Below are 26346 nucleotides of genomic sequence, written 5' to 3' on the forward strand. Positions count from 1 at the left end.
ATGAAATTAAAGGAAAACTTCATTAAAAGGCAAAGGTGCTGTCAGCTGCGGGGCCCTTTTGATCAATATTCCCCTCCAAGTTCAACGCCTTCATTACAGTGGTGTCACTCATGCACAAGAGGGTGGAGACACACACACACGCACATGCACACACATACACGTCAGTCCAGTTCAGGGGATAGAAACATAACTATATGGCGAGGGCGGGGGTGAGGGGCCAGGACAGAGAGCGAGAGGTGCAGTAGTCCCTCAGCGATTCTCTTGGCTTAAACACAGGAACATGAAACAGAACAGTTTGGAACCATTCACTGAGTTATAGTTTTGTCCAAAGCAATCAACTTCCTAATTGTTTACAGTCTCCATTTTCCTGCGTCCGACATCTTTCACTTTCTCCTTTTTGTGCGTTCATGATTTATTTTGGAAGTGGGAGCGTTACGATATAAAGCAAACAATTCTGCTCTCTATCCAAACAAGGCAAAAATAATCTATTTGCTTTGTTTGTCTGCTCCACCATCTTTTTCCAATATGAAATTTTCCAGATATGATTTTCACTCGGACAGCGAGCGCAGCGGCTGCCAGTGTGTCTTGCGCCTATAAATCAGATGCCTCCCAGAAAACTCTTGGGAGTCTTCTGCACAAAACATGGCAGATAAGAATGATAGGAACTGCAAGGGAGGAAGCACAAGGCATTCAGGCTTAAAGTACAGTATGCGGCAAGTAAAGATGTAGAAATCCACTGCTGTTTCAGGTGAGCGTAGGCGTCTTCTTCACTTGTCTTTAAGACAAATTACAAATGGCCTAGAAGTGAGTACAGGTGTATAAATACTTAAAATATTGCATATATAAAATGAAGCTTAATCTGTCAAAATAAATCCCATTCAACAGTCCCCGTCTGGCCAACGTCGGCTTGCAGTTTTAGAATTTCTCAACAAGGCAGAAGCCTTTTCAGTTGTTGCCAATAACTGTATCTAAGTATACAAATAAGATGGGTGCTATCAGATACCAGCTATGTTATCTATGTGAAGCATGCTAAATAACTCAACATCAATATGCAGCATTTGCAATTCTTAACACTTGGCAAAACTCTTGTTGAGGGACGAAAACTACAGGAAACAATAAATATTTTCTCCCCAAATGTGACCTTTCATTCATTATTTTAAATACATCTCGGCTCGTGGTCATTAAGGTTGGTCTCCTACCTTTTCTGTGCTGCACTGAGTCGGTCCTCTTCAGCTGAGTGCTCCTTTTGAGCTGTAAAACACAAAAAAAAGACAAAAAAACTATTAGATTAAGATGGATCATGGCGCAGATTATGGGTCTTTTCTTGACCTTTATTTCCACTGATGGTCACTGAGAACTGATCCCAGAGCTCAGGCAGAGTCCAGAGGAGGGCGCTGTGTTCACTAGCCACCCTCACATGCCAATTGAGGAGAAAAGAAGAAGAAGTCACTGACGGAGCAAGCATGTTATCCAAGTCACAGTTAAGCACATTGTAAAGTTTGACGTGCCTCTATGTGTTGACGCATGGGAGCGTGAGCCCGTGCTTGGGACGAGGGAGTGGTGGTGTGTGTGTGTGTGTGTGTGTGTGTGTGTGTGTGTGTGTGTGTGTGTGTGTGTGTGTGTGTGTGTGTGTGTGACATACGTGTCACACATACATGTGCGTGTTGTGAGCAGAGCTAAAGCAGGGGCGCATGGTTGAGCAGAGAGGCTTGGGAACTGGAGGCTCTTGTGGACTCCTGCCATGTAAAAGTGTCTAAATGCAAGGCAGATGTGTGCGGCGGGCCAGGCCGAGGTGCAAGAATTTATCTAGGGCCAGAGAGTGCCTGTGATCTCAGATTTATTGCATTTTTCCAGATTCATCCTTTTTACAATGATGGGGGACCTTTCCTACTTGAAGATTTAAGAGCGGGAAGTCTCCAAAAAATTGTTCAAAGGCAGGTTTGGGGGTCTTTTGGGAGAAGGTGAGCTTAAGCCTCCGACCAACCACCCCTTTACTTTTACTTTTTTTTCTTTTTACATGTATGTGGGCAAGGGGCCTGAGGTACACCTAATGAAGGGAGGTTGTGGCCATGTCTGGGATAGAGGGAGGAGGTGGGGGAAGAGCAGAGGGGCCGTGACCAATGGCGTTAGTCTCAGTGGGGGTCAGGCTGGCGCCTGAGGTACCCCTCTGGTGCAACTGTGCAGAGGTGGCACAGGAGCCGACAGGCTGAGAGAGAGAGAGAGAGAGAGAGAGAGAGAGAGAGAGGGAGAGAGAGAGAGAGAGAGAGAGAGAGAGAGAGAGAGAGGGAGAGAGAGAGAGAGAGAGAGAGAGGGAGGATGTGTGAAGTTTCTCTTCCTCTGCTCGCCGTGTAAACATGAAACCAGTAGTCGCTAACTAGAAAGTTATGAGATGTGCATGCTGAGAGGGACAATAAATTAGGGCTTTAAAACTCTGACACACTTTTCCAAACTGCAGCTACACCTAGCAGCTAGATAACAAAGAGATGGGGAGCGGTGTGAGAGGGATGCTGAGGGCCGTCCACAAAGCATCCCTCTGTTTCCCCACATCACCTCTCCATCTGAACACAGACACATCTCAAAGACTTCATCAAAAACAGGCTCGTTGGACAGTTGCTCTCTGCAAATTCTACTTGGTCGACGTAACTCCGGGTCATCTGAACAAGTGGAATTTTGGTTACTGGGGTCTGACTCACTGACAACAAAGAAAGTGCTCGGATGTGATGATACACAGGTATTTCCTAAGAGAGATGGTGGAATGAGACTTGCACAAGCTGAGATTAAAAGCAGGAATTTGTTTTCAATTAGACGTGGCTCGTATTCAACTCGAAAAATATGCCCGTCACGGTATCCCCAGAGGTTTCAAAGAGCTCCTATTAAAAAAGGGAAACAAAAAGGTGGTTGATTAGATGTTGAAACCACCACGGCCTGATCTTGTTTTTTTTTAATGACCGTCAGGGTCGTGTGTCTCGACAGACAAATAAATTGCAGGAAAGGTTTTCTGTACAAAAGGCAGGAAATCAGTGAATGAGATCAAATCAACTGTACATATATATTACAAGAACAAAGATTTTGGAAGGTAGGGAGGACTTGGCTAAAAAAACAAAAAAAAAACCAGAGCAAAAACAGCGGAGGAACGGCCTTACAAGAGAATGGATCAATGGGTCTTGGAGGTATTCCTTGTTAGATCTGGGAGAGATCACACAGGCAAGTTTAAGAGGCAGAGCGCGGGGCGTTTGGGTTCAGCTGCAGGCCCTGCTGCGAGCTCCTCCACAGGCTGGGTTATGGGTCAGTGCAACTCAGAAACACAACTCTCAACACGAAGTTTCATCTGTTGATTCACAGTAAGAAGTTATACTTCACAGTATTTTGAGGCTTCTAATGATGGATTCCCAAAGCTGTTTCTTCCTGGTTCATTTCAATATCTGAATATCATGTGTCAAACACATGCATCTGCGGTCAGCCTCTTGAGCGTTTACCTGAGTGAGAAATTCACTCATTTGCTGATGAGTCAGAGTTTAACAGCCTCAGATGCGCTTTGATGTGAGAGCTGTTGCTCTGTTTTGCCTTTTGAAGTCATGGAATCATCACAAATGACGAGTGCGCAGCGCTCGCCCGAACGCACGGGCGACACAGCGCGAGGAATTCCGTTTATGAAAGAGAGGTTTACAAGTATTCCGCTGGAAAGTTTATGTTCAAGATGTGCCTGTCGCAAAAAACGATGCCATTGTGCAGCCAGTGGCAACCACGGTGGTTTTGAAAGTGTTCAAATATACAGTGATACTGAGCACTCTGGATGGAGTTAAGGTGGATAAACGAACTGGAACACTGTCATGGCACATTTCTCTTTCAAGAATACAGACTTGCAATAATAAACATCATTTCAGGAACTGTAATTCCCACAAACTCTCACTCTGCGCCACAAACATATGGCTCCAATCTCCCTGTGAGATACCTCATCTGCCTCTTTATGATTTGAGTCTATTGTTTCACCTCTGTGAAGTAACGCAGGCAGTTAGCGCTTTAATGCAGTCTTGTACTTGTGTGACAGCCACACTTTGCTCATTGCTGAGACTCGGAAAAGATATTTCAAAGACACACTGCATCAAAACATCGGTCCTTCTACTTAAAGGGTTGTTTCAGCCAAATTACAAAAAACATATTTTGTCACTTGCCTCTAGTGGTATCCAGCCATGCAGGCAGTTTATTTTTTGGAGTTACCTGCTTATCAGATTTCTGCCTACATGCCAATACAATGGAGGTGAACAGACTATGCAGCCTCGCTCTGCACTAATTTTACTTGTTTTTATTCTGATGTTGTTTTTTACCCTTTTTGCAATGTAGCACTTTGAGGTCATTTATTTGATGTAAAGTGCGTTATTAATTACATTTATTATTATTACTTTTGTTTGTGGTGCTTTATTGCATTTAAACCTTTCAACAGAGGACCATCTTGGTCGTCATGTGGTTTAAGTTGTTGACCATATTACTGTATGATACACTGATGGAAAACAGTGGAGGCACAAAGACAGTTCATCCTCTTGAAATGCCTGTCTTCTGATATCAAATCAGACCCTACAGGCGAACTGGAGTTTATCTACAGCTTGTGAACGAAACGCGACAGGATTCCTGCCCAACACATCAACAGAAAACCCCTCAGGACAGAGAGCGAGCGTGTGGATTCTAAACTGGCTGACTGACCACATTTACGGTTATCCAACTGAATCAAGAGATATGACAGCGGGAGAAAGAGATGGAGCCATCTGCAGCAAACTAAGAAGCCTTAATGGCATTCGCTCGGATGCAGAGGAAGGTTTGTGTATAATAAAGCTTCAGTGAATCAAACGTAGAGCAGCATATGGGTGTCTAATAGCCGGCATGGGCCATCACTTTAATGATAAGAGCGCCATAACTCAGGGAAATGTGTACACGGTCACCTTCATTAATTAACCAACAAAAGTTCTACGTTCTTACACTCAAACGCTTGCTTCCTGCGGGAAAAAAGTAATGAGGGTTGGAAAGGACAACCGCTAGCTACTATTACTATAATGTAGGATGGGAAGGAAGAGAGCAGGACCAGCGTCTGGGTCAGAAAGGGGACACACGGCGAGATGTTCGAAGTGTGCCGGGGAAGCTCTGCTCCTGTCCCGGTGGTCCTCAGGCCTGATCCACTGAGGCCGGCCAGTCTTTACAAGGCTGCAGCCAGAGATGTCCCGCCAGCTTTATGGCAGCCGAGAGTACATGAGAACCATGTTAGAGGCAATGTGATCCCTTCTACAGGCCTGTAGACTCCTGTCCTCACGCTGTCTTACAGCACACCAAGACGCCCTCTCCCAGCAAGAACAAAAACACACACGCACACATGCACACACTAAAAGGCAGATTCTGCACCACCCAGCTGTCTGTCTGACATGGCAAAAAAACATAATTATACCTTCCTTTTTTTAAAAGGTCCTGTGCTGTGTGTCTGGGTAAAAACGGGGCTTTCTAGCTCTGTAAGGTCGCTTTCATGACAATCTGCCTTGGCTGTAAATCCTCTGCCCAAATGAGTGTTTCATCTTTGAAGACACTGAGGATTCTCTGCTGGGTCCTTCACAACTTCACATGGAGGCAGGCCAGCTCATGAGCAGGACGGAGGGCAGATATGGACGAGAACTTGAATGCATCACTGCGCATGATTTGGGGGGAGTGGGAGATGATTAAACAACTTATGCCTCCTCTTGACTGACACGACTGTAATTATCTGAGGGGTGGAAAATATTTTGTGATTGCAGTCAGCAGAAGACTACACATAAAGGTTACACATGTAGTGTGTGTGTGTATTGGGGCAGCGTAAGTAAAAATAAGTGATTTAATCCACTTTGTGGTAATCCATGATTTTCTATTTTTAAGTTTTATTTGGTCTTTTGGTGCTCAAGCGTCACTGTTGAGTTGTTTCTGTGCTGTTTTCTGCATCATGTGCACCAATTTGTGTGTGCATTATAAAAAAATCTTATGTAAAGTGCATCATCTTCTAAATATTAGCTATTTATTCACATGTTGAATTAAAAAAGTAAAACTGCAAAGTGAAGAGAGTGAAAAATGTTTATTATTATTATTATATTATATTATATATTATTATTATTATTATATATTTTTAACCAGCAAACCCTTCATGTAAAGAAACAAGTTTCCCATGATGTTTCTGTGTCTCCACCTCTGCCACAGTTAAAACTCGTAGCTCGACTCACCGGCAGAGATAAATCCTTCCATCTTCTCCTTGAAGGGCTCGAGGTGTTCCTCTGATGAGTCAGCACACACCTTTTGCACGTCCTTCTCACAAGCTGGCAGAGAGAGCAGAAAAGAGAAAGGAGGAAATTATATAGCAGACGGAAATGCTTCTTAGTAAAGGGAGTGGAGGAACAAGTCAGTCAGAGACAGAAAATAATTAAAAATGCGTTGAGAACATGGTGTCGTTAAACACTGGGAAATCAGGTTCATCAAGATGTGGTGAGGTGAAAGACAAGATCACAAGAAACAAGCTTGGGCCAACAGGCTGACGAATAAACCTAACCCTATCTTATTTCCAAAAAAACACAAGTATGTTCTATACTGTTATTAACTTCTTTTTCTGTAACTGTCCTCTTCCTTCCACACTTTCCTGTTAAAATGAACTGAAAATCAAACAGCAATGGCCGGTGGGGGGGGGGGGGGGGGGGACTTTAACACAAGCATAGAATATGTCATTTCACTTAAAGTGCATTCAATATGAAACTACAGTTTTATTTCAGTTACTTTGTCTCTTTCTCCCCTCGATCCACCCGTTTCAGCTGACACTATAGCTGCAGAGCATCTCGTGGTTTACAAATCAGTAACACTTGACTGCTGATTTACGTGCTGTTGCTGTTTCTGATGTCTTAATATTGTACATGTGAGTGCAGCAGATGTGTTTGCTGTTTGTGGACGGGTTTTCCGTGCGGTGCCAAATGACCCAACTCACACGAGATCAGAGGAAACAGCCGTGACTGAGCGTGTTCCAGCCGAACCTTCCCCATTTCCTCTCAACTGTAAGCCTGGGTTACTATGCGCACACAGACGCCTGGTGAAAGAACTTTGGCACATTCTTCAAACCTGTAAGTCATTAATGGCCGCAATAAATACCTTCACTTGCTTATGACTGCATAGCTAAGTAGTTCTGCAACACAACAAGAGCATTAACAGGTCTGGCCGCTGTCTCACTTCACTGTGTCGCAGCTTTTCGGTCCGAGTTTGGCTCTCATGTGTTTGCATGCACCTGTAGCTCTGTAAACTCAGTCTATTACATCTTTTATTCATTGGCTGTCTTAATAAATCAGACAGGAAACACGACGTCTGAGCATTAAAACTGAAGCGTAACTAGGTACAGCCTCACAGTCTGGATTCCAGGATACTTTGTGGATGGTGAGAGCCAGCAGTTATCAAAATAAGAAACAGAAATCAGCAACCATACAAACATGACAACCAAAATATCCTGTTTGGACAAACCACGTTTCCTTACCAGAAATCCCCCAACTCAAAAGGACCCATTAAAACAGTGTTCAAAACAGCAAGTCAACAATTTAAAGGCGGCTCTCTTCCAAATGTGGTCCAGACAGCAAAGGCCACAAGGAGGAAGCCCACAAAAACACAGCAGCTGTGAAGAATAAAAACTAAAAGCTTGTGTTTGAGAGATTGTCTTGGAGTGATAATACATTGTTTAACAGGATTGGTGCATTCAAATGGAGGATTCTCCTGCAAGTAAATTACTTACACCATGAATGAGGTGAGACAAAACACTTTAAGGGCCTTTTCTTGAAATATTAAAAATTGTGTTGTGTCTTAATGGAGCATTGAATGCTGATGTGTTGCTGTTCTGCACAAACACTCCAAAGTTGCAGTTGTTCTCTCGTGTTTTTACGTCTTACATTCTTGAAAAGGTATTTTAAAATCAAGCATAAGCTATGAATTAAATGTTTGTATTCAAGGATTTGTGCAGATTCGTCTATGTGGCTTTGATGGGCTGCAGAAGTATGGACAAAATAAAAAAAACAACCTCAAAAATAAACAAAAATTTCATCCTTAGTTCATGTGGGTTCACCAGCCATTGCTTTGTTTGGCATACTTTTATTGTATGCATTTCTTAAAACTTGGACCAAGCAATGCAAATAATTTAATCAGGGACTCAAGCTCATGGATCTTTCCACAAAGACCCAAAGAAGTGATTGTATAGTCAGTTACAACATTTAGATACCTTAAACTACTTTCTAAGCAGCCTTTGATATTACAAAATATAATCAATCAAAAACTTATGTCTAAAAAAAATTAGAATTAAAGGAAAATCAAAGACTTAATTTAAAAAAGAACAACAGATATGTTGCATTAATATTAGGACTGACTATTACACATACATGATTTGGTATTACTGCTTGTCAAATTTTATTTGAAATAATCTCCAATAATAAAAAAAGAAATGTAAAATGTCCATCGTCTTCATTTTCCTAATTTGAGATTAACAGTTTTAATATTGGCTAATCAAACCTGAATTATGCAGATCTAGAACCCGTAAATTGTTAGAAGTTATAAAATATATATATATATATATATATATATATATATATATATATATATATATATATATATATATATATATATATATATATATATATATATATATATATATATATATATATATAGATACCAAAATGAACAATTAAATTTGTCAGATAAGAAGGACATAGGTACAAAACAATATATGATTCAAAATCAATATCTATGCTGACAAAAATCACTTAAGTATTTAATAACACATACTGTGTCACACCTATTGTTAACTGTCACAAGGAAACTTTGAGGCCAGTGAGGAACGACTACACTACAACGCTGACCCTCAGCCGCTGGTGGCACAGTTTGTCCCATCATGCTCTCTGTCCAGTCATGTAGCCACAGAGGACAAGCTTCCCACCACAGACAGACAGGATCATGATGGGACCACAGCAGCCCTCTTTAAGGCACTTCCATCTTTGGAACTGGGGGCACGAATGTATTCTCTATCAAATTTTTCATTTGTAAACCCAGCGCCCTGATGGACACAACATATTAACATTTATGGTCTGTGTTAAATCAGCAAAACCAGAAGAAATGAGCACCTTCCTCAGTCAGATCTGAGCCTCCATGTGCAAACACATCCAGACAGAGCCACAGGTACAGCAGGCCACACTGTGGGAATAAACTGACTGAATCTGAGCTGACATCCTGAGGCACTCAACACTTACAAACATGCATCTATATCTCCAGAGGAATCACTGCCTGATCCATCATTTCCCAATGGGAATTGACTTGCTCTTGCGTAATGTGAGGTAACATGACAACAAGCTGTGGGGGAGTTAGCGGGAAGAAAAACAAACAAGAAAGCCAGACTTCTGCTCCAGGAGTTACCCTGTGTGGTTTGCAAAATGGGTGACTTTGATGTCAATGTATACTTATGATTTTACCACAGTAAGCAAGAGCCCCCCACTGCAGCTACCAGGAACTCACAGCGCAGCAAGACAATGCACGACTGTGTGTGTGGACGAGAGAAAATGTTCAACGTTGGAGGGGGAGCCACAAGGCGAGGGAGTGAGCTGTTTGATTAATGTTTCTGTCTCAGACTGTCTCTGCAGCTCTGGACCATTATTAAACACTGAGTGAGTAAACTAGACTAACAAAACTATAATAATACACAGTGATATGCAAATATATATTTGCATATCATGGTTAGAAATGATTGGTTGGCAGCTGAACTACAGTTCCAACAAACACAATAATTTGTTACATTTTTCAAGTTCTACAAATATCTGTATGTTAAATTAGATTGTGAACCTCTTCAGCCCTGTTGTATAAATAAATACAAAAGAAATAAAATACAAAAAAAAAAAAGATTTTTGGAGGAAATCTTTGGACAATATTTGACTTTTTTGCTTTTCATCCAGTTAAACCAGTGCAGTGCTTCAGTCCTGACATATTCTACTTATTTATACCTGGAAAAGGGAATTCTCTCACTGATTCTGAATTATCCCAAAACCCAGTAGACTGTCAGACTTCCATCTCCCCTTTCTATGGGATGAAGCCTCCTGTTTCCCCCTTGCTGAGGCCAGCCAGGAGGCTGCCTCTGTGGGAAAAGGTGAGACGCTCTCTTCCATTTACAGTCCTCATAAATCAACCAATTTCTATCTCTAACCAGTCTAAATTTTTGCAAGAGGATACAGTGCTGACCGGTAGAAACACCAGGAATGACTTAGAAAGTGAGGTGGAGCATTAAACCATGTTAAAATTTGGATGCAGGGAGCATCAAAATCACTTTGTTGCTGCCTCATGAGAGAATCTCTTATTCATAGAATCTCTTAATACAAATGAGTAGTCTATATCATGTTGTACTGTCAACTAAAAATGTTTTAATTTACATTTTTATGAAATGTGGACAGATTGGATTCATAAGTAAGATGAATTAAAGTGCTCTCGGTTCTGACTTTTGCAACCAGCACCTCAAAATTGAACATTGCTTTTGTCTCACTTGGTCTGGAGACTGTACTTCAGTGCGCTGACTTCACACACGCCGTTCCAAGCAGAGTCTTTGTCGTAAAACAGAGCTCAGGCTAAAGGCCCTGCCTGAACCTGACATTAAAGGCCATTTAAAATCAGGACACTGTCTGATTTGCCACAGTGATGAATGCCTAACCTGGGCCAGGCCTTCTGTGAAACACTAAACTCCCCTGAGCAGCAAATGAGCTCTGACTGTTTCTTTTTATTTGATCCTATTTCATTCGGTAGCGTCCCTGCCTCGCTGTCCAGTCCAATTACACGGCAGGTAAAGGGATCTTTACGTAGGCACTCTTGGGTTTGAAAGTGCTAATCTTCCAAGTCGGAGCAGCAACTCCTTGTGATAGAGTACACACGACTTTAAAGAGAAACTTTGGTATGGGTGCTGGGTTCCAGAGCTAACTGCACTAAATACAGAGAGAATCGAAGGTATTTGTCTTTATGGGAGCGGAGAGCCCTACAGTAGGTTCAACCCACTCGTCACTCTCCCCCTGAGAGGAGCACAGAAAGAGGTCATCACCCTCTCCCCAAACAGGAAGCCCCATCAAAAGAGGATCATGTTTCTGCACAAGTCGGACGGTGACCTGCTCCTGAGCATCACCAATGACTAGATGCTGCAAACACGCATGCAGCAAAGGAAAAAAGTACCATTATGTCTGCAATCATGTGCCAATTTAAATACAGTATGCTGAGAAGTGCATGAGAGAGCCCCCCATTGACACACACAGACAAAACAAGCCAGGAGACATGAATGTCTGACTGCTAGAACCAAGTCTCCTGACCTTTGACCTGAGCCTGGAGGGCAAGACACTGCAGTCGCCACCTCAGGATCAGGTGAGGGGCAGGCAACCTCGCTCGTCTCAGTCAAGCAGAGCGAGCGAGCTTAAGTGTGAAAGCCAGTTAGCCTCTATGTGTCCGATGCAATTCACAATGTGGAGGGAAGTGATCTGTGTTAGCTTCATAATTAAGACCACTTGCTTTCTTAAGGCTGGTTTATAATAGCCAGGCATAAATATTTATTCCTGGCGGCTGGAGAGGATAAAAATGGTGGGAGTCAGAGGTGGAGCTCACCAAACATCCACAATTCAGCGCTCGCCCTGTGATGCTAATACCCTCAAGGACTACTGTGCCAGACTGTGCTGCAGCAGAGATCAAATACGAGGGCCCTTATGCTGCATTTATTGTCTTCAGGTCTTCCATTTTTCCTAATAAATGAGTGACAGCTTGAGGTGGGTCTGGGTACTTTAGTAGACTCTTTGTATTTTTCCCCCGGGTCAGAGAGGAGAGGGCTTTAACAGCGATCTAAAAAACGTAGGGGAGAGCTGCGGAGCATATCTAATTGCTTTCATATGCCGTATTATTGGATGATTTAAATAACCACAGACATCAGGGGCACTGGGGGGCATCGCCTTTAACCTCCCCATGGCCCTGGCCAAGACTGACTGGCTGGCTGGCTGATGGAAAGGCTCTGCGCCCACGATGACTTTTTTTTAATCCATCGATTATCACTGATACTTGGATTTTACTCCTGCTTTTTTAAGTGTTCTAGAGCAAAGAAAAACAGAATCTTCTTTGGTGAGCTGTTTTGTCATTGGACCTGAAACAAGAGAGGTTGTGGTATTATGATGACACAAGAGGCAATATTATTAAACCTGGGAAAAGCCAGCTCAGGCCAGCCAAGGTCCTGAATACACCCACAAACCTCTCTGCACAGGGCAGGTAGACTGGTAGACACAGTGAGTGATTTGCTTTGAAACAAAGATGAACCAGGCAATTAAATGCAATGTAGTGTGCAGTTTAAGCCTTGATGCCTACAGTGGAAATGAATGTACTTAAATGACAGGGCAACGTCCTACCAGTAAGATCTTTCTTCAGCTTCCGTATGTCCTTGGTGAGGTCCTCAAACTTCACCTGAGCAGCCTGGAAGAAATCCTGAGGCTCCAATAGAGGAAACACACTCTTGTCTGTGCCGGCGTGCTGGGACAGTGGAGCAAACATAAAAATATAAGTGTGAAGAAACAGATACTTTAAAAGTGTACAACTGTGAATTTGACTGAAAAGTACCTTACCTTGTCAAAGTTACGCAGATAATATAAAACAACATAATCCACCAGATTCATGTGGTTGTCCTGAGGAAGAAACAGCTGATGATTAAGCTCAAGCTTATCACGAAATTACAGCACGGTGTAACTTTAGAAGTGTGTTACCCTGCTCTTCACATCCTTTAGTTTGGGGAGGATCTCCAGTCCAAAGCCATCCGCCTGACCTCTGGTCCTGTTCCCTCCGTTCATATAATTGCCAAAGGCCAGAACAAGACCCAATACATCCCGCAAACAATTACACTCCAACAGATTCTGACACACACACACACACACACACCCACCCAATGGGTTAGTTAGCCTTCATGTAGCTTACTGACACTTCTCTGAAGCAGCGTGTGCTGACATGACGTTCTTACTTTGCAGACATTCAAGATGATGTCGACCTTGCGACGGAGGGAGGAGATGGTATCGAGGAATACTGACTGGAAGATGATGCAGTGGGCTCGGCCTGCGAAGTTGGGAATCTGGGAGAGCTCATAGAGAAACCTGCAAAACAAAGGGGATGAGGAGGAGGAGGAGGAGGAGGCGGGAGAGAATTGGGTGTGATGTGTTATGACAGAATTAAACAAAATGTCTAACAGGAAGAACTATTTTGGGGCCTTGGCAGGGCGTGCTTTCCCCCGGCCGAGTCAATGTTGCTGTTCACAGGGAGGCAGGCAGCTGATAGTCATGAGCAGCGCTGCTCGGCTGGGTTTGAAAGGTGCACGGGGTCGGGCGGAGGGAGAGCGGCGAGCGGCGCACAGGGATTGATCAAAGGTAGCTCTGGCCTGATGCGGGACGACTTGTGTAAACAGTGCCGTGTCAGAGGGGAGCGGAGCGGTAACATCCTGTGTGATTAGGCCCTGCTGATGGCGGGAGACACTGAGTAGAGATGACTCGGGCAGCCAGAGTGACAGATCTGGTCAAACATGGAAATAGAAAGGCCGGGCTGACCAGGCCTCGTTAACTGGCCCGGACTACTTAACCCTGACAGGAACTACAGAACTACTGAAGCAAGTGTCCATTAATGCATATTAATTACAACCACAAAGCTGTAGAAGACTATGAATGTATTGTTTTCTCTGTGGAGGATCATTAATATTTTAGAACATTTGGAAAACGTGCTCTTACTGTTCAGGTTTGTCCAGCAGTTTGACTTCATCTTCTTTAGACTTCTCAAAGTGTCTCATTATCTTGTCCAGTTCATCACTGGTGGCCCTCTATAAAGACACACAACACAAAGCCCAAAATCAAGATGCACACTACTGTATATCAATGCAGCTAAATATGTTCAGAAAGAGAATGACACAGAAATCTGAGTAGGTACTGCAGTTGTTGCAGTGCAAGATGCTGCACAGGAGCAATAAAAAATTTGCACTGATAATAAGGAACATACCGCAATAAAACGCATTATTTTCTTTAAAGCTGTCAGATGCTTTTACAGCCTCATGTTTCTACATTTCTTTATTACCTTAGACAGGCTGCTCCTTCACACTTACATTTTCATATAAAGCCTCAATGGTCTCCAAATCCACCACAGAGTTGTCCACAGTCAGAACAGCTGGAACAGTAAAGATATTCATTGTAAGCAGTCAGTCTTATAAAGGGATAAGATCTTGGCCAAAGCATGCTGCCTTTTAAGTGCTGCCAGCGCTTGAAGAACAAACTTGTTTTTGCGACAGGGGACATAAACTCATGCTACCCCTGTGAATTTGTTAAACTTTGGTTAACAGAACATTATATATGTGACAAACTAGGAGTCAAAACCAGGAAAAAAAAAGCAATATTTGCCCAAAACCAGGGTGCAAGAGTTATACACCTAATTTAGGATATTAGGTTGAGGTGTTGAAGGTGGGAGTGTGGCCAGGCTGTGGGGAACATATATGAGGGGCAGACTGGGTGTGAGACCACATATTTCCTCTCCTCTGGGGAGAGCAGACTGGGGGACGATGCCCCTCGCTGCAGCCTAAAACGAAAAGCCTGAAGGTGCTTAACCTCTGGGCCCACAGCTAGAACCACCACAGCCGACTGACTGTAATGATTCTTTGAGTGAGGCAGGGGAAGGTGAGCCAAGGGAGAAAGGGAGGATGGATGAGGAGGTAAAAACAAGAGCAAGAGAAGAGAGAGAAAAGGGGTAAATAAAAACTGGGTGAAATCATGATTTAGACACCAAAAGAGAGAAAAAGTGTGGAAAAAAGACAGATATTTTGGTTGCAGGCCGTGTGTTTGTTTAGCGTGACTCACGCAGTGAAAACTAAAGTGCGCAGGAAAGGGAGAATGTCGAGGACGGCACAAAAAGAGAAAGTGACTCCTGTTCTGTGTCTGTGAGGTGTCACAGGTTTATGGCTTAGTGAGGGAGGAGGGGAGGAGGACATGATGGGAGGGGTGGCTCCAGTGCTGCTGGATCAGCTGACAGTCGTCTGGTTGGTGTCATACTGAGGAGGGCTGCAAAACGTTTATGCGAAACTGGGTGAATTTGCTAAATAATGGCCACTGTGTATAGAAAAATGTTTTGGAACAGTGGGACAATGTAAAATCTAGCTTTAGCTTTAGCTTGCTAACTTTAGTTAACATTACATTAGCCTATTAACACATGAACATTCAAGCGAAACTGGTAAGGTTTGCTAAACAACAGGCATTGTGGGCACAAGTGACAATTACACAAGGACAGTAATATAAAATGCCCAAGTGTTGACAATCAAATGTATTTCTAATGAAAAAAATATTTAATTTGTAAGCGGAAGAATTTGTCATTTCATGTTTAAAAGTATAGACATATAATATATAATATCATATAATGTATATTGAATGCTATAGCCTCTCTTTAATAATTCTTATCTTGTTAATTTAAACAACTGTTAAAATCACAATTTTGTTAATTTCATACTGCCTACTTAAAACACTAAGGCATTTCAGTTTTAGAAATAAGTTTCAGGTAGAAAACCGTGTTTATAGTAATGTAAAAAAAAAAAAGTGCAATTATTTTGGTATCAGTATCATGAATCATGTATCATATATCGTACTATTGCAGGTAAATGCAACAATTGTAACAACACCGCCCTGGTCTTTTCAATCACACACCGCTTCCAGCTAACAAGGTAATACTTTGCATTCTGGTTCCCAGCTGTTCCTGTTGCAGAGAAGCTGTCAATGTGGTCCGAAGGTCTGGATCAGAGAGAACGCTGGAGGTCCATTTCCTACATCTTATTAGAGTGGATTATTCAGTCCCTCAGCCATGCAGCCGTCAATCACACACCAAAGGGGGGCCTGCTCCAGTGTGCACAGGAGCACTCTGATCCGAGGGGAGCCGGATATCTCTCCACACCGACAGATCAAAGCCTGCCTGCCAACCGCCTCACACCCTCTCCTTCCACTTTTCACTCATCGGCTTTGGTGTGGAAGGGCATGTGTGGCGTGTGAACATGTGTATGTGTGTGTGTTTGTGTGCGTGTGGTGAGGTGGTGTGTGGGGGAGAGCCTCCCTTTGCCCTTGAACCATGGTGGCCCTTGAGGTCCCCCAGTCACTCCGACGGGTGCAGTTGACCCCCTCTCTCCCTGAACCAGAGTCCTAGCTTCTCTACTCCCCTCTCTCCCTCCCTAGTAGCTCTAATTACATTACATGTCCCATGTCCTTTTAATTTGGCAACAAAGGGGAGGCAAGCAGGCCAGGCCAGGGACCGGGGCCCTTAGAAGTGCTTATTAAGGTGCTGTCCTTCATTGTCAGATTCAAATTGTTAATTTCACATACACCTCTCTTTAAAGCACAAGGAAGCAACCTCATGCTGGGTGTGAGTAGGCTTTTTTTTTTTTTTTTTTAACCAAACTGCCTCTACAAACTGACACTGGAACACAGAGAAAAGGATTGAGGGGAAAGGGGAAAAAAATCTAAACAAAATGGGCGTCCTGGTGCTCTGTGCTGTTTGGCTTGTGTTTGAGGTGGTTTTATGTGGTAGCGCAGTGTCTGCTAACTGTGGAAGGTGGTTTTGTACATGCTTAGATCATTAGTGGGGTGTCAGTCCCATTAGGCTTGTGGAAACCGTCACTGGCTACAATAAACAGATCTGCTGGCCGCATGCTCAGACTAGCAGGCGGCAGGCACTCTCCGCCACAGTCCCAGGACAGGACCAATTCCTGGCCCATCTATGCTGTCCCCAACACATATATTATGTGTCTACACACAAATACAACCACTTCAACGCACACACGCCTTGCATTTTTCCATAACTGAGCATGTAATCAATCCACGGAGCTCTTCAAATGAAGGCGATGGCAATTTGATTTTAACCAGCGCAGGGACTTCAGAAAAAACTGACAGTTTGCTTTCATCCTAGTGTTGCTGTCTTCACATTTTGACAAATCGAGGCATTTTCTTTCCCACAGTGGTAACTGGAAAAATCATCCATGTTCCACTTGAAACACAAATGAATCCAAAAAAAAAAAAGCCTCTGGTTACAAATTAGTAGCTGTCAAGAGGTCGGAAATTATTCTCTGCTGCAGCGCTCGCTATCTCATCTCTAAAAATAACTCCATCTGCATTTCATCAGGGCTCATCCTCAATTCACTGTTAAATAGGACAGTAAATTCTGTTTATTGCTGTCGAATCGAAAGGAGAGCCCCTTCCTTTAAAGACATTCAAGTGATATCATGGTGTGCATCAACTTCGAGACAAGCTGAATCGGCAGACATCAGACAGCAGTTTTCACCTTGTTGAATGTCCTTCATCTCCAGATGCAGGCTCGATATGAGGATGCCAACTGCTTGTGAGCGCTTCCCATCCAGCAGCTTGATAATCTGGAAAGTAGAATGAATATTTCATATTGTTAAAATGCAGGATTATTAGTGGGATTCAGTGTAAAATCCACAGTATGCATTTCAGTGAAGGCTTATGTTGACTAATTGACTTCTCTTACATAATTTAGTAAGTCATTGGTTTAATATTTCAACGAATATTATCGTTAATTACTGTATAAACTTCTACAAATCTCCAATGGCTTCATATTTTTACTGTCATCTGTTATATTATTCAAACACTGACAAAAATTTAGGAACAGATGGTGAATAAAAACTTAATTTCTGTGATGAGAGGCCAGAAAAAAAAAAAAAAAAAATCAGTCACTTCCCCGGCTGTGGAAGCAGATGACAGATGATGAGGAAGGCAGAGCCCCGATGAGTCCACGTAGGCAAGGAATCATCTGGATTGACCCAAACGACCGTACTAATCAACACACACTGTCATAACCCATCATCGTGATGCAAACAACACACATACGGGACAGACTTTGTCAAGTTCCATCAACGAGGGGAGTGAAGTCAAACAGAAAAGCACCTCCTCCAGTTTACCGAAGAACATGTGTGAGATATAATCAAAAAATATCAAGTCGCAGTGAAAGTACAAAGGCAAAAGTGGCACCATAAAAGGACAGTCTCGAAGAGCAAGGCAAAAAGAAGCAGGGCTTTTTATAACAAACTATAAATTCACAGGATTTTTATTTGTGCCTACACATGGTCACAATTACTTATGACTGAATTAGCCGTAAAGCCAGAGAGAGTTTTGGCAAGGTAAAGCCCTGCTCTAAAAGTTAATGTGTCAGGCTTCTTCATTAGGTATTATGGCGTTGTCGGCTACTGGGTTGTCCAGTGGGAGCTGGAGAGCAGAAGCCTTAGAAGTGGGTATTGCATTACAGGGCGTTAGTGGGTGCCATGCTGCTTCCAGCTCTATTACCTGGATCACTGGGGATCTCCCACTCTAAAGGACTTGAGACGGCTGAGTACCAGGCTTTCCCAACACCTCTAATTAACCACTTTGGACGGGCCACACTAAAAGCAGCCCAGGAACCCTTCCCGCTCACTGTTGCTGCAGAACTCGCCAATTAGCCTGAACAGTTGAGTTAATGGGAAAAGACAACTGATGCTGGATGCTTGGTTTTAGACACGCAAACAGCTTGGCTAAGCGGAGGGAGCCGCGTGATGCTGATGCTGAGACAGGTAGACATCAATAGCAAATGGCTCCCTCCTGTGGAGAAAAAGAGAACTGACGGCGCTCTGAGGCTTTCATCTGAAACTGCTGCGGACCCTCGAATAACACAGACGGGTCAGAGGAAAGAGGGAAGAAGAAGAGAGAGAAAATGATAGAAGGAGACACTGGGAGCGTCAGCCGTTTGAGCTGAAGCAGGTGGCTGATGTAAGGCGAGGTGGGCAGGGTGATGCAGGTTCAGCGCTAAGCGGATAGTTTACACAGCCACGGCTGAGCAGCCAGCCAGCTCCGTGGTGACTGTCTGTCTGACTATCTGTCTGGAATCACCCAGGCAGATGTTACAATAACAACTGGATCAAGACTTCCCATCAATAACCACCTACGATACACTCAACAACCCCAGTCTCACCCAGCGGTGTTAGTCTTACACCCACTCTCCTACGTCATAGCCAGAGCTTCAAATATGTCTTTAATAAACGCACAATGATTGCTCATAAGTTATTCCCATAAACTGGTTAAAGCTGCTGTTTGTTTAAGGAGACCTGTTATGTTTAAACTTGATACATGTTTGATTTATGTCAGTAATGGACATTGCTGTTTTTGTGTTTACTGATGTGCATATTTGCACACATACAAACGCAACGGCACATTTGACTCGATTGATTTCTCCATCTTCTTCCATCTCTTCCTCCCTCCTAATCACTCAATCAAGAATGCACAGACATGCCCATCCTGTCCACTCCCCCATTCCCTTAGGTGCTCCATCTTCATCGCCTCCTCTAGCCAGGAGAGTGGAGCCACATGCCTGCAATTATACCCCTGGTCCAGTCGAGTCCGGTCTGCTCTGGTCTGCTCGGGTTGGAGAGCTCTCTTCCATGTCATCTCCTCTGCTTTGATATGCTAATCAGCAGAGAGAAAAGGGCTCCAGAGTAAACAAGAGCTTTGATTTTTCTATGGCACACATGATAAAAATTAACTCCCTCATGTAGGCATCGGCTGCATCCCCCCAGTTTCAACTTTTGCCGTGTGGAGTTGTTGGAAAGCAGGGAAGTGGCTCATATGCATAATGTACACACACATTCCATTCCCTCCCACTCATCTCCTCTCGTTGCACAGAGCCCCCCGGGCTGTGGTGTTAACATGATCTGGCAACACTTTCTGAGCAAGTGCATAATGACTTGTGAGGACGTGCCGTCATCACACACGTGCAATCAAGCCCAGACGCACAGACACAGAAACTAAAACGTCAGCACATACACAAACACAGGTAGAAACAAACAAACCAAAGAGGATTCTGGGCAGGAGTGTGTGCAGACAGAGACAGGTAGTCTGCATGAGGGTCCACTGGTGCTAGTAGTCACGCAGAGGGTCAGAGACCACTTTCTGGGTGAGCCAGTCATGTAAAGACCCACCGAGCTCTAGCCTGGCAGATAATAAACAAGAATTACACCAGTAAAAACTAAAGCGTGCAAGAGGCTCTCTCATGATTATGTGCAATTCAACCAGGTGCGTTCTGTCTCTGTTTCAGAGCAGCTCTCTGCTCTACTCCGTGGAGAATATACACTGAGTCTATTTTTGATGGATAACGCGTCAGTCTGCACAAAGCAGATCAAGCCGGACATGAAGTCAGACACACAAATGGTGAAGAGGATCCTGTAAATTTTCAACAAAATCAGGCAGGCAAAAGGCTCTGCTTCTGAAATGATGTCAGATGTCACAATGGTCTCTGGGAACTAGTGATGCAGTCTTTTACTCTTTGCTGACATTCTATACACCAAATGACTAATTGATTAACTGAGAAAACAGATTCATTGATGGTGAAAATTACTGGTAAAATGAACAAAGAGCAGCAGCTAATCATATAAATAGGGATAAAACTATTGACTGAAAGCGTTAAAAAAGCTGGAGCAGTTTCTAAAAAAGATGCATGGAAAGAGAATCAATGTCAGCTTTGTTCTTTTGCACCGCTGAGGAAGGCATAAATACTGTGTGAAATCTGATCAACAGCATGCCAGGAAATAGTAGCCTGTCTGATACTGGACTTTTGAGGATTATTGATAACTGAAAATTTAATAATCTGATGATGATATATCAGACGATAATCTCATAAGTATTGGTGTGGGAGCAACATATGGCAACACCGACATAACGGCCAATATAGTGGCCAATTTATTGGTCCAACTCCAGTGGAAATAACATCTTACAAGATCTATATGATCATCTTAACCTTTATGATTCATTCCTCTTCAGCTCAGTCACACCTTGTCCTCATCCCTGCTCTGATCCCTTCCTCCCCACTCTCCCAAACAATCTGTTTCTCCTCATTCTTTGCTTCCCTTCTTTTCTTTCCCACCCGTTAACCGGCTGAACTTCTTGGAAGTCATTGTCAGCTGGTGATTCAGATGATTTCTCGCTCAAATGATTTCTTTCTCTCTTAAGTCGGAGTATAAACTTTCAGGGATAAAAAATGATTACGTAAACAAGTTTCTTTTATTTTGACGACCTTTCCAGCGAGTTGGACTCCTTAGCGGGCTGAAAACAACCATGCCTTCACATATTCACTTTCCCTCTTTAATCGTAGAGTTGGACTCTGAATGTTCTTGCTGGCTCTAAACACAGACCTTTATATTAAATGTACGACTGCTGTATAATCAAAGCACTGGGGCCAAAATGTCTGAACACAGAGATCAACCCCAGCCACTGTACCGCACAGGTCCTTCTCTCAAATGTTGTAAAAAAAAAAAAAAAAAAAAAAAACATGTTGGACATGGAGTTTTTTGATTGATATGAATTTGTTTCAGCAGTGTTTCCATTAGTGGGCTCAAGCCTCCTCTAGGCTGATGTAAGCCCAGACAGGAGACAGTTGGCAGGATTTGTGTCTAGATGTGGCTGTCTGAGTTGGATCAAATGTTGGACAGTTTGCCGCTGTAGAGTGACCAGACTGAATGGAGAGAGGATGGAGGATGGAGATCAAGGACAGAAGACACACAGACACACGCACACACAGGCCCTCTGGAGCAGAGTGGAGCCTTAACAAATTGATCAGAATAGGGGATGTGTATGGATTTTGAGGGGACAGTCTGGGGCAGTGGCTGATTTTTAACTGCTTGGACGCCACAGTGAGGACCACGAGGCAGCCAGGATGCTGACGCGGCGCTGGCTGCAGCAGAGGTGCAGAGTTGCAGCATTTGACATGACAGCAACAAGTGCGTCTCCGGTGGGGAGGGGGAACGGTAGATCAATCTGACACAAAAAGCACATCTTTGCTCAGTTTTCCCCCAACTCCTTTCTTAAGCAGTGAAGCTTGTATAAATGGAAAAAACAAACATTATTCTGAACCCTCCACCTACATCACAGTCCTGCACAGTTAGCTCGGCTTGCCCGGAGAAAAACAAGGGACCGATCTCATAAAGCGACAGCCTGTGTTGGCCCGGAGCAAGACCTGGCAACCGCAGACAACAGCCTGGAGGAAGACCTGATGTGACTCACGATCCCTCTCTTCACACCTCACCTTTTATTGTGTCTTTGATTTATGATTGAACATGACCGCAGACGAAAGCATTTTTCAAACAAACCTCAATAAGAACTGTGCCCTCAGGCGGCGGCAGTGATATCAAATGCAGAAAGTAAGTGATGAATTACGCTTTCCACACAACCAGCATCAAGCAGAACATCTAACCCGGGCTGAAGAGGAGTGAGTGGAGCGGCTGAATTTACCTTCTTAGTTTTGGCTTTCTTCTCATAGGTGTCCGACAGGGGCTTCTTCTTCGGCTGTAGCGTGGCCTTGGAGAAAAGATTTTCAAACTCAGTGGTGTTGGTGATGTTTGGTTCCTCCAGAGAACCCCACAGTGTGTTGTTGCTGGAAAAAGAAGTGAAGAGCTGCAGTTTATTTCATGCTGTTTTAAATGAAATCTATGGATCAAAACTGAGTTAAAGGGTGCTGAAGATTTCATCACAGTCGCGATGACAGTGGCACACAGAGCAGGCTGGAAACGGCCCAGTTGCTTTCCTTGAGCTACACAGATAGTGCGTTCTATTTGTGGAAGCTTGTTTGATGTTAATTCAAACTTTATTTTCCATCTCACTGTCTGGCAAAAACTTGGCAGGAATGAGGGCGATCTCGACTTTAAAAAGCACTGTTTATGAGCGAGGTGATAAAAATAAAAGTTTAAGATGAGCTCGTTTCTGGAATAAAGGACCATTTCTGAGAATGCAGGAGGATATGTTGTGTTTCAGAGGTTGCTGAGTAACATGGACAAAACAAACAGAAGCAGAAATAAGAACATGAGGTGTCTAAAGTCAAGAGGATGCTCAGGACATAAGCACTCTGCTGTTTCCAACACATCTACTTTTCTGAAAACAGGACATCAGTAGCGCAATCAAGTGGCTTACTAAGAAATTAACTCGTTTCAAAGAAAGATTTTGGACTGATGACATCTATAATGCGCAACACATGCCTAATTAGTAGTTTCCTTTATCTTTTCACACATTGCAGTTGTTCTCGCGGGTCATAGTTTACAGACATTACAACTCATCTGTGAGCTCATAAGACTCCCCAAAGTCAAGGCCCATTTACAGTGAGAACGAGAACCAGGACACCACACGCTAAAACAAGGCCTGGCAGGCTCAACATGGCTTAAATACCAGAACAATCAACCGCACTGCCAGTGACTCAATTAGGGCTGAGTAAGTTCAATTGTTTCTGCATGCAGTTGGCTTCCTATTGCAGCACTGAAAGCATTTATCTGGAGCAGCCAAGAGGTTTTCTGTTGAGTACATAATGATACTGTCCTGAAATCCTTTCTTGATTTTGCAGTCCTTTCTGGGAGAATGAGGAAAATAAGTCCCATGAACAGCCTCCGCCTCTGAACTGTGCAGGAATTCAGCTCGGAAAAGAAAATTAGATGCAAACCCAGAGAAATATTTCCACGGAGGACAACTTTCTAATTGACCAGATTATGACTAGAATCAACTTCGAATCCCCCTTAAAGCTCTGTTCCCTGTTCTTAATGCAACTTCCTAAGAGAGCTTGCCCCGCGTGCTGCCAGCTGTACTTTGTGTTTGGGTTTCCATTTAGACACCTGGCATCATTTCAAACCTGACACTGTTCCCCCTCATAACTCAGAACCTCACACCATTAACAGAGATCACACAGCTGATCCAGCTATAGTTAAACATCTGACCCATTTAATGCCCCTTAACTTGGCTCTTTACAGTTAAATTTATAGCTGACATGAAACTGCTGTAGTGTAGTCAGTCAGTCCTCCAGCGCTGGACAAGAGAGTGAGAACCACAACTCTGCTTCTTCCACTAATCCAGCCATGGAAATACAAGGCCATAAAGCTGGAAGCCTGGCAGAGGCAGCAACCACAGCCACTGTCAATGGGCTGGATAATCCACTTACAATTACAGAGTATCTGGTGCAGCAGCCATACCTATGACATCTCTCTGAACAAGATTGTTCAGGACAAGACCCCATTAGACCAGGGCCAATGCAGCTGAGGACTTCATCAGCAATGGGATAACAGTCTCACTCTCGCACCTTCAAATACTGAATATCTTGGTTTTGGCCCGAGCTGTGTAAACCTCACTTTGATGATTAATGAAAGGGTGAAGACCAAATGCAATGAAACATCAATCATCCAGACAAATGCAGTCAAGTCCCACGCCATGTGCATTCCAACTATTTTAATTATCGCTTCATTTCGACCACACCAGAGCTATTGATTGCTGAAACAGTGGAAGGTCTGGGGGCTTTGGCGAGGCTGATTTGACAGCTGTTTCTGGTTAAACAAAAAGAATCTTCCTCTCTAAAGTAAAGGTCTATCTCTGTAGGCATCCTTTTCATAATGTTGTCAGACACTTAGAATAACAACCTGAGGGTGACAGTAGCAGAAACACTTTCATGGACAAACTCTGACAGTGTGCAATTTCCCACAGGGATTGCAATGCAGCCCATGTCGTGGCTGCCGGCTGCAGCACTCTCACTCCATATTGTTTGTTGTTGTCCCCATTACTGACATACAGGGTTAGGCGAAATGATGGTATTTACCATACAACCGTAGAAATACGTCTGCCGGTAGAGATTTGGCAATACATTTTCCACCGCAGCAGCTTAAGATGTACTTACACACTGCCTGTACAAAGCAGTGCTGATGACACAGAACTACGCTGAGTGCAGCTGTGTTGTACTCTTCTCTGCTTTCCAATAAACTGTTGTCCACACAAACTTGGATTGTTTTTATACCAATATTATCAATATATTGGAGTTAAAAAAATGCAGTAACGATAGATTAAGATTAATGAAAGTAACTTTTAACATTAAAAACATCATTTTTTGGGAGGGGGGTGTTACATACTCAGCATGACAGTGGAACAGCAAACCTGTCAGTGGACAAACTATGTAACGTTGACACTGTTTCTAAGTTTCCTCAAACCTAGTTTTGCATTTGTGTACTGCAATTTCTTGTTACTTATCAGATGACATATACACTGATACAGATTTATCTGTAATAAACTGATGCTGATATATCAGTCCACCTCTAATTCTTAACCCCAGTGTTACAGAAAGAACAAATACAAACGTGAATTGAGGCTATATCAATCCTGGGTTTAAATTAGTTCAGAGAAAAGCCATGTTTGTGTGCTTCTAATTATTCTGCATTAACTTGCAGAGGATAACCTTGTTATTATCCACCGAAAATCACTGGAAATAAGATCCAAGTTGTATCAACTGCAATTAACCTTTAAGAGCAACGTGAGTGAATTTTAAGTCGTGTTTCACATACTTATTGTCCTGTATCTGTATCCTGGTCCAGTACAGAGGCTTCATGGGACAGGCCGGTTCAATGGCAGGTTTCCGAGGGGCCTTCTCCACCTTCTGGCCAAGACTGAAGCCCCCCATAGTGGGAGGAGGTGGCGGGCCACAGCCTGGAGGAGGAGGAGGAGGAGGTGGACCAGCTCCAGGTATACCAGGAGGGGGAGGTGGAGGCAGTGGGGGTGGTGGACCACCACCAGGGAGAGGAGGTGGTGGGGGTGGTGGCGGTGCTCCCGTATTGCCTGGCAAAGGGGGAGGAGGAGGAGGAGGAGGGGGTGGAGGTCCTGAGAGGCCTGGTAGGGGAGGAGGGGGAGGAGGTGGTGGTCCTGGAGGCCCTGGGGTTGTTTCAGCTTTTAGATTTAGTCCGATAGAGTCCAAGTTGAGTTTTTTCGGCAGGGTCTGTGTGGGGCTTTGAGCAAGCCCACTGCCATCACCATCTGGGCTCTTGATGAAGGTCTCTCTGTCTGTCTGGATACCCACGGTGCGGCAGGTCTTGAGGATGGGGTCGTCTGCAGTGGACACAGCAGCATCACAGACCTCACGCTGCTCCTGGCCTGTGTTGTACCCCCGGTCTCTTTGCATCTTGGCAATGACTCCTTCCAGGTGTGATATTGAGACGGCATTCTCACCTCGCAGCTGGAAGATCTGGAGCTCAAAGTCTGACTGTAGGGAGCAAGAGCAGAATGCCAAAGACAAAACAAATCCAAAGTATCAGAAACCTCAGTCATTTTCCATTATATAATGCAGTAAAACCATATTAGGTGGTAGACAATGTGTTACCCCAAATGAAGTGGGATTAAAGTGCCGAATCATTCTCCCATGGGACTACATGAACGTGACTCTGTTGACCAATAACAATCATCTAAATTTATTAAGCTTTGTTTTTAACTTCATTCCCATTACATT

At 43.6% G+C, this 26346-nt stretch overlaps 1 protein-coding gene across 3 annotated transcripts in view; it reads right to left on the reverse strand.

Annotated features, from left to right (window-relative positions):
- Positions 1 to 26346, reverse strand: part of LOC139342077 (formin-like) — a 51501-nt gene that overhangs the window by 7094 nt on the left and 18061 nt on the right. For all 3 annotated transcript variants that reach the window (XM_070978961.1, XM_070978962.1, XM_070978960.1), the window contains 11 exons: positions 25412 to 26103; positions 22341 to 22482; positions 17353 to 17440; positions 14150 to 14211; positions 13782 to 13870; positions 13028 to 13157; positions 12777 to 12923; positions 12639 to 12698; positions 12426 to 12546; positions 6228 to 6320; positions 1200 to 1251 (listed from right to left, as the gene is read on the reverse strand). In XM_070978961.1, the coding sequence (XP_070835062.1) occupies positions 1200 to 1251; positions 6228 to 6320; positions 12426 to 12546; positions 12639 to 12698; positions 12777 to 12923; positions 13028 to 13157; positions 13782 to 13870; positions 14150 to 14211; positions 17353 to 17440; positions 22341 to 22482; positions 25412 to 26103 (1676 nt within the window). The remainder of the gene's footprint in view (positions 1 to 1199; positions 1252 to 6227; positions 6321 to 12425; positions 12547 to 12638; positions 12699 to 12776; positions 12924 to 13027; positions 13158 to 13781; positions 13871 to 14149; positions 14212 to 17352; positions 17441 to 22340; positions 22483 to 25411; positions 26104 to 26346) is intronic.

The sequence above is a fragment of the Chaetodon trifascialis genome, chromosome 14 (assembly GCF_039877785.1).
Source record: "Chaetodon trifascialis isolate fChaTrf1 chromosome 14, fChaTrf1.hap1, whole genome shotgun sequence".
NCBI lineage: Eukaryota > Metazoa > Chordata > Actinopteri > Chaetodontiformes > Chaetodontidae > Chaetodon > Chaetodon trifascialis.